The 8,429-nt window shown below is 36.3% G+C and overlaps 1 protein-coding gene across 1 annotated transcript in view; it reads left to right on the forward strand.

The window, feature by feature from the left end:
• Positions 1-8,429, forward strand: part of LOC106877485 (intermembrane lipid transfer protein VPS13D) — a 177,964-nt gene that overhangs the window by 68,088 nt on the left and 101,447 nt on the right. Inside the window, exons 10-17 of the mRNA XM_052966707.1 lie at positions 408-649; positions 1,739-1,904; positions 3,248-3,355; positions 4,540-4,702; positions 5,898-6,029; positions 6,210-6,382; positions 7,203-7,363; positions 8,373-8,421. Coding sequence (XP_052822667.1) covers positions 408-649; positions 1,739-1,904; positions 3,248-3,355; positions 4,540-4,702; positions 5,898-6,029; positions 6,210-6,382; positions 7,203-7,363; positions 8,373-8,421 — 1,194 coding nt within the window. The remainder of the gene's footprint in view (positions 1-407; positions 650-1,738; positions 1,905-3,247; positions 3,356-4,539; positions 4,703-5,897; positions 6,030-6,209; positions 6,383-7,202; positions 7,364-8,372; positions 8,422-8,429) is intronic.

Consider the following 8,429-nt stretch of genomic DNA (forward strand, 5'->3'; position numbering starts at 1 on the left):
ACTGATACCTTGTTTGAAGATCTGCTGGTCAATGTCTGCAGGAAAAACATGGACAAGGAATTAAATACCTGAAATAATATGAAACCTACTTAATCCATTTTCCTGTCCAAAGTATTTTCATAAGTTTGTCCTAAGTGTTCATGCTTGCGTTCAGAGTTTTAGTTAACCCTTGCTTCATATGTTCTGAGTAATATAAAGTGTTCATTTCATAAGTTCCAAGCTACTCCTGTGGTTGAAAAGATTAGAGATGTGTATCATATATGATGCTGTGTCTAAACAGCAATATAACTGTGTTCTATATTAATTCCTGCTTGATTGTAATTTATTATTGTCCAGCTCATGCCAGCATGGAAAATGGATGTTAAATGTTGATGATAATATTTTTTTTCTTTTTTTGCCATTAACAGATTCATGATTATGTGTTATCTCCAACAAATGCTCGTTCAAGAATTAAAAGAAACACAAGTGAGTTGCCACTGACTTCAGCTAGCACACCACGGCTGAGTACAGATATCACTATCGAAGAACTTGCTGTGTCCCTTTCCAACATCCAATATAAATATCTTGTCTACTGGACTAGAGAACTTGACAAGCAGGACAGACTTTACCGTTGTCTCAAATGGAGGCCAGATGTTAGTTGTGCCGAGAAGTAAGTATAAAGATTATATTTTTTTGTTAGATTTTCAATATTCGTTATGATTTAAAATAAAAAAATTTTTTTAATACAAGTTAGTGGAGGGAACTGTGACTGACATATTCAACCCAGCACGAACATCTGTAAGAAAAGTATGAAGAGAATAGTCAAGTTGGTACTCTTTTACTCTTTTACTTATTTCAGTCATTTGACTGTGGCCATGCAGGAGCACCGCCTTTAGTCGAGCAAATCGACCCCAGGACTTATTCTTTGTAAGCCTAGTACTTATTCTATCGGTCTCTTTTGCCGAACCGCTAATTTAATGGGACGTAAACACACCAGCATCAGTTGTCAAGCGATGTTGGTGGGGACAAACACACAAACATATACACACACATGCATACATACATACATATATATATATATATATATATATATATATATATATATATACATACACACACGACGGGCTTCTTTCAGTTTCCGTCTACCAAATCCACTCACAAGGTTTTGGTCGGCCTGAGGCTATAGTGGAAGACACTTGCCCAAGGTGCCACGCAGTGGGACTGAACCAGGAACCATGTGGTTGGTAAGCAAGCTTGCAATAGATTCAACTCTACTAAAAGCACCCAAGGACCAAATTGTTAGTTCTAAGGTCAGATTTAAGAGGCAAATGGAGATAAGCTCTCTGTGTTTTTAGGTCTGCTTTGAGTGGGCTTGAGGAATATTTGAGCCAGTTTATTGCGGATAATGTTCAGTTTAAATTGTCAGTCTGTTTACTTCCCCATTACTTAGTGGTTTGGCAAAAAAGACTGATAGAATGAAAACCAAACTTTAAAAAAAAAATAAGAAGTACTGGGGTACTATTTGATTAAACTCTCAAAGGTGGTCCCCCAATATAGCTGCAGTCTGATGGCTGAAACATGCAGAAGATAAAAAATAGTGATTGGGCCAGAAAATTCAGAGAAGCAGAGGAAGTGGAAGATGAAAAGAATATATGACAGTGTCAATGAATCCCTTTTTTTTGTTTTTGTAAAATTTGTTAGGATTTGTTTGTTTTTATTTTATTAAAAAAAAACGTAATTTTTTTTTGCTTTTTTTCAGTCCAAGGCGCTGGTGGGACTATGCTATCACTGCTTATTTGTTCTTCATAAATGGTCGACAACGTGACTTCTCGGTGAAAAGGTCTGTACAGAGAGCACGGGATTTGGTGGACTATTACAAAGCATATTGTGCATACTTGACACAGACTAACACAGCCACAATGATAGTAAGTAGGGCTTCCTTGACACATTTGCACAATGATAAATCAAACATATAATTCATAATTCAATTTTCAAGAGAAGCCCATAATATTTTAAATGTATTTTATTTGTTTTTTTTTAATCATGAATAAAGAAAATCTTATTTGTTTTTATGGAAGTGAGATCAATCATCATCATCATCATCATCATCGTTTAACATCTGTTTTCCATGCTAGCATGGGTTGAACAGTTCGACTGGGGTCTGGGAAGCCAGGAGGCTGCACCAGGCTCCAGTCTGATTGGCCAGTGTTTCTACAGCTGGATGCCGTTCCTAACACCAACCACTCCATGAGTGTAGTGGGTGCTTTTTACGTGCCACTAGCACAGGGGCCAGAGGAGGCTGGTAGCAGTCACGATCGGTTGGTGCTTTTTACGTGCCACCGGCAAGGGTATCACACCTACAATTTCCATAATTATCAGTATTATGAACTTTACTGTTTTCCCCTTAAATTTGACATATTCATCCATCAAAACTTGCTTCAGCTGTTGCTGCACTTATTTTCCCCGTAAGGCTCAGTTAACACAATTCCTTGGTCTGTGAAGTGGAACTTCTGGAGGTTAATCTAACTACCCAATGATCAGGGAACTACCGCGAATATTTTTATTTTGCCTCTTATCGATTGGTATGCCAGTGTTAGCAAATGATGGACAGAATCAGTCTGTAGAACGTGGTCTTCAGATTAGTGTGTCAGTTCTACCACAAGAAAAAGCTGCTCATAATAGGCATTTCTAATGGTGATAATGCTTGGTGGCTAACATCAACATGATACAGTGACTTGAGTATTTGAGGCATCCACCCAAACAGCCAGCCACTTGTGAACTGCTCTGATAACACTTTACACACTATATATGTAATTCTAAATAGTGATATGCATTCTTGTTATTTTTCTAATCAGTGGGATGTTGTATTTATGTGTGTGCGTGCATGCTTGCTTGCTACTTCCAAAGTCAGAACAATTTTGGATGGGTACCATGTATCTGTATATTATCTTTATTCTGAACTGTTCTTTCTAAAAACCTAGGAATTGAAATTATTTCCAAGTTATTCAGTTTGCCTGTTTTTTTCGTTACAAATTGATTTTAGTTTTATAGATTTATTGACGTTTCTAACATTCAATATATAAAAGCTAATTTGGTGGATGATATTGACTTTACAAAGAATGTAAGGGCCTCTATTCTCTCATACAGATGAATAAAGAATTAAATTTACATTTGAAGATTATATGCCAGTACAATATCTAACAATATAATAAGCATTATAATGATTCATTTTCGCAATATTCATTCTTCTTACTCACAATCGTTTCAGCAACACCAAAAGAAAATGGAAGATGAGTTAAATATTGAAGAAATTAAAACCATTCGGTTACTAGCATTTGACAAAGTTAACAAAGACATGAAGGAGGAAATTACCAAGGTAATGGAAAATATCAAGAATGTTTCTCTAACTGCAGTAATCAGCTAAAACTCTGTTCAGTTTTCAGTACTTGCTTTTGTTCAAAATGCCTTCCTTAATAATTAGGTTAATGAATTATCCATGTCATAATAATTCTTATTATTTTTAAATTTTGTTACAAGGGATATCAGTGAATCTCTTTTATTCAGTATACCATAATGCCCTTGTAACTAAGAATACCATTTCATGTCTCAGCTGCTCATTTTTCACTACATGAAACCACCCAGATAACGAGAAATGGCACTGGACTTATCTGTATTCAGCTCTTCTCTGACCGATAATTGTATCTGCTTTTCTCTCCAGATGCCTACAGGAGAACGGTTGCATCAGATCTGTTCACACCCTATATTCTACCTTCACCCTTTTGGTCTCACCAGCCATCACACTCTATTTACCAGACCACTTGTTATTGTCATCTATCACTTTCTCCTATCCTCACCCATCCCTGTTATTTTCCATCACAATCTCAACTACATTCAGCAGCAAATATGGAGCTATAATCACTGTTTCTCTTCGATCACCTCTTCCTACTCTGTATCTCTCTTTATACTCCTGCTACCTTCATCTACCCTGGTTCATCATCTGTCATTGTTTTCTTGCCTCTTTATCTTCTGGATTGTCTTACCTTGAACAGACATGCTGTAAGGTCTTGAAGAATCTTTATCCTTGTAGGGCACAAGGTAACATTACTGGTGCTAATGCCACACTGAAATACAGCCAGTGTACACTTTGTAATATGGATGGTGGTCAAACAAAGATAATGTAGGATCAAGAGGACTTTTTAGTCAGGTTGAGGACAGGACAATCTCTCTAGTGTTAGTGCTATAATAAAATGTATCCAGTACACTCTGTACAGTGGTTAGTATTAGGAAAAACATTCAACTGTACAGACTTTGCTAAAAATGGAATGCACAAGTGAGATGTCGTCTTCCGATCCATCTAGAAGAGCAGTAACTCCAAATAAGAATTGACTCAGAATGTGATGTGCTGTCCAACTCGTGCCTGTATAGAAAGCAGACATAAAATGGATAATGACAATAACATAGAGTTAAGACTCGTTATTGCATATAACTTAATCTGTTATCATATATGAATGTTTTTACATTTGATATTTTTTTTTATATTTATTTTCGCCTCTCTTTTAGCCAAGTACTCCTGTAACACAAACACCTGAAGAATATAAAACAGGTTACCTCCAAAGTTGGCTGTCATGGGCTGTTGGTTATTCAGAACCCTTGTCTCCTGATTGTTTAAGCAGTGAAATTGAAACTTCTGCTGAAGAATCCTTCGAGGATAGAGAAAATTTAGGTAATATTTTCTTTGAATCCTATTTATTTCTGACTGTATATTTCAAAAATCCATTTGTTTTTTTGATTAACAATTCGTTAATGGTCCTGTTTAGCCAGCCTCTTGTTTACTGTGTAATTAAGAAGTTTGCTTCCCAACTACATGCTTTCAGGTTCAGTCCCACTACATGCCACCTTGGGCCATATTGTCTCCTGCAATAGTCCTGGTTGGTCAAAGCTTTTTAGCGGAGACCAAAAGAGACCCATTTCATGTGAGCGAGTGTGTTTCTTTGTCTTGGCCATGGGGGAAATATTACCTTGCTTAGAAACAGGTAGGTGATGGTGACAGGTGGGGAATTCAGCTGTAGAAAATCTGCATCCATAAACTTCATCTGACCCATGAAAGCATAGATCATAGAAAAGTGGAAATTATAACAATGTTGATTCCTTCAGATAAATCATCATTCCTTAACAGATCCACTTATGTAAATTGACTGGCAGCAAATATTAATTTCCCACTGCTCTGCTTATGGTATGTGAAGATTATTTTGATCATGAGCTGAATGCCCTAACCACTAAGCCATGCGCCTTCACTTACCAATGTTACTTTATTGTTAAAATCACTTTTGCTCTTGCCCACCATCATTGGGCATTGGAAATACCAGGAAATTCTGAATCATTCAAATTCATGTAATTATCAGATGTGACCATTTGGTTGAAAAGTTTGCTTCTCAATCATGTGGTCCCAGGTTCAGTCTTGCAGTGCAACCCATTGCGCAGGTGTTTTCTACTATAGTCCTAGGTTGACTAAAACCTTGTGAGTGGATTTAGCAGACAGATACTGAAAAAAGCTGGTTGTGTATATATATATGTGTGTGTGTGTGTGTGTGCATAAGTGTGTAGTTTATGTGTACTCTTGTCTTGACATCATGATGGTTGTAAACAAGCATCATCATCATCATCATCATACAAGCGATGCTGTTCATGTTCAGTCTTCTTTGAAAATATGTCTGGCCATGGGAAATATTACCTTGTTTGGAATCGGGCTATGGTTGGTGACAGGAAGGGCATCTAACCATAGAAAAATCTGCTTCAACATGTTCTGTCTGCAAACCTGGAAAGGTGGATGTTAGATGGTGATGATGATTATGTTAATATCAACTGTATTATAGGTGTCAATCGTAACTCTATAACCCAAATATATTTTATTTTCACAGAGCGAGAATTGATGGACATTGTGAACAAATCTATGGACAGCGATACATTTTACAAACGAGACAAAGTGTTTGCTACATTAAACTTTTGCTTAAAGAAAGGGTCAATGAAGCTGCTCACAAGTACTGAAAAAGGTTTGTTTTTGACAAAAAAATTACTTCTGTTCTAGCATTTAGATTGATTCAGTTAAAAATTTTACTAACAAAGTAGAACAACGTGTGTGTGTGTGTGTGTGTGTGTGTGTGTGTGTGTGTGTGTGTGTGTGTGTGTGTGTGTGTACATTTTCTTATTATTGTCATACTTCTTTGTTACAGACAGCACTATTCGGGAGATGCTGGTTGCAGAGTGCAATGATATCAACATTAATGTTGAAGCGCGGCCTCAAGTTGGTGCTTACAAATTTTGCCTAAGCTTAGGAATTTTTGAGCTGCAAGACAGACTTATTAAAGAATCTTGTTTCCCAAGTCTTATTGTTCCAAATCCAAAGGTAAAGTCTTGACTTAAACGTAATTATTCTTGTCTCTATTAAACATTTTACTCCAATAGTTATTAACTGTACTCATGTGAATTGTTGTGTTTGCTTTACATGTTTAAAATAATAATGTAATTTTTATATTGTAATACTAATAATTTATAGAAATGACCAAACAGCCCCTCAGTTTTTGAGTCTGAATCCACAGCAGGCTTTGGTGTATTCAGACAATACTATTAATTTTATGCACTTTAGATTACTCGCATAATCAGTACTAAATTTATTAGGAATGTCATCAGTGGTAGACTGGTATCTTATCAAAAGAGAGGTTTAATTTATTTTTCCATTAAATATCATCAAATTGGATTCAAGTGCTGTTCCTCTTGAATTCTTCATGGTTTTGGTAATTTTTAACAGATAACTTTAGTTAATAAAGCTGAAAAAGTTTTCTTAACTATTCAACCATACTTGGACCCATTAATGAACATACTGTAGTGCTGGTAACAATATGAGCCATAGGACTTTTGACAAGTTGTCCAACTGAAATACGCTGGTGCCATGTAAAAAGCATCTGTGCTGGTGCCACATAAAAAACCCCAGAATACGCTGAAAAGTGGTTGGTGTTAAGAAGGGCATCCAGCCATAGATACCATGCCAAAACGGACAATTGGAGCCAGCTGTAGCTCTCTGGCTTGTTATCTCCTCAAACCATTCAACCCATGCCAGCATGGAAAGCAGATGTTAAATGATGATGATGATAATGATTAAAGTATGCCGATAAACATGAACAAAATGACTGAGGGTTTTACATATTTGATTTTGAATTTCATTTCAGGAAATTTCATACACATTCCGTAGAATGCGTTTTGGTAAACCTCTTGCCAAAACTACAACAATCCAAGAAGTACCAGTGTCTGAATCAGGCGTTGATCCTTGTGAGAAAATATTTGAAGTGACTTTTGAGAAATCAGAGTCAAACAGTAATAAAAAGTACAAGTGAGTGGATTACATTTCTTTTGTGCCCATGGAAGTTCTTTTAATTAATATCTATGTAATCAAATGATTGGTTAAATATATTTGTAGAGTATTTTATGATCAATAGGTAATCAACCTCATTATCCCTCACTTCTGAATGTGACAACGTGTTTCTAGTTAATCTTATGGTTGCATTTACAAGAAAAATTGAACTCAATACTGCAAGTTAATAAAACATCTGCCAATTTTACAATACATATTTGAGTGAGGTTGTATAATGTATACAGCTACTCAACCTGCTGGAAATGTTAACCAAATCTCCATAAAATCACATCCTACCATCTTAAAAACCAAAAAGAAGAAAAAGGACACAGAGGACATTGTAGTTTCTGGTACAAAGTTTTCTTGGCTAAAACACATTTGATTGTAGCTCTGTTTATTCATGGTGTACCGGGAGATAAACAACACCAGTATTTGTGTTTTCTCTGAAACAAAAAAAAACAAAAACAAGATGGTCACAGATAGAATGCCTTTGCTCATGGGTTTGCTTGGTCAGTGCTGAACTGGGTCTAACCAGCAACAATGACCATCATCATACTACTGATGTTCTTAGCAGTGTAACGTTACTACTCTACGGTGCTGGTTTGCAGCTTGGTCTCTAACTTGGACTAACAGTATAGTGACAGAAACAGAATATAAGGTGGCGAACTGGCAGAAACGTTAGCATGCCGGGCGAAATGCTGAGCAGTATTTCGTCTACCGTTACGTTCTGAGTTCAAATTCCGCCGAGGTCGACTTTGCCTTTCATCCTTTCGGGGTCGATAAATTAAGTACCAGTTACGCCCTGGGTTCGATGTAATCGACTTAATCCCTTTGTCTGTCCTTGTTTGTCCCCTCTATGTTTAGCTCCTTGTGGGCAATAAAGAAATAAGAAACAGAATATTACTTAAAAAAAAAAATGAAGTAAATATAATAATGTTATTGTGAAGATTGTTGTTCTCTTCGTGAATGTTTTTTTCTCTGTTTCCAGAATCTATGTGAAAACCAAATCAATAGCCATTGTCTGTAACCCTTATACAGTAAAAGA

Source organism: Octopus bimaculoides, chromosome 3 (genome assembly GCF_001194135.2).
Source record: "Octopus bimaculoides isolate UCB-OBI-ISO-001 chromosome 3, ASM119413v2, whole genome shotgun sequence".
Taxonomy (NCBI): domain Eukaryota; kingdom Metazoa; phylum Mollusca; class Cephalopoda; order Octopoda; family Octopodidae; genus Octopus; species Octopus bimaculoides.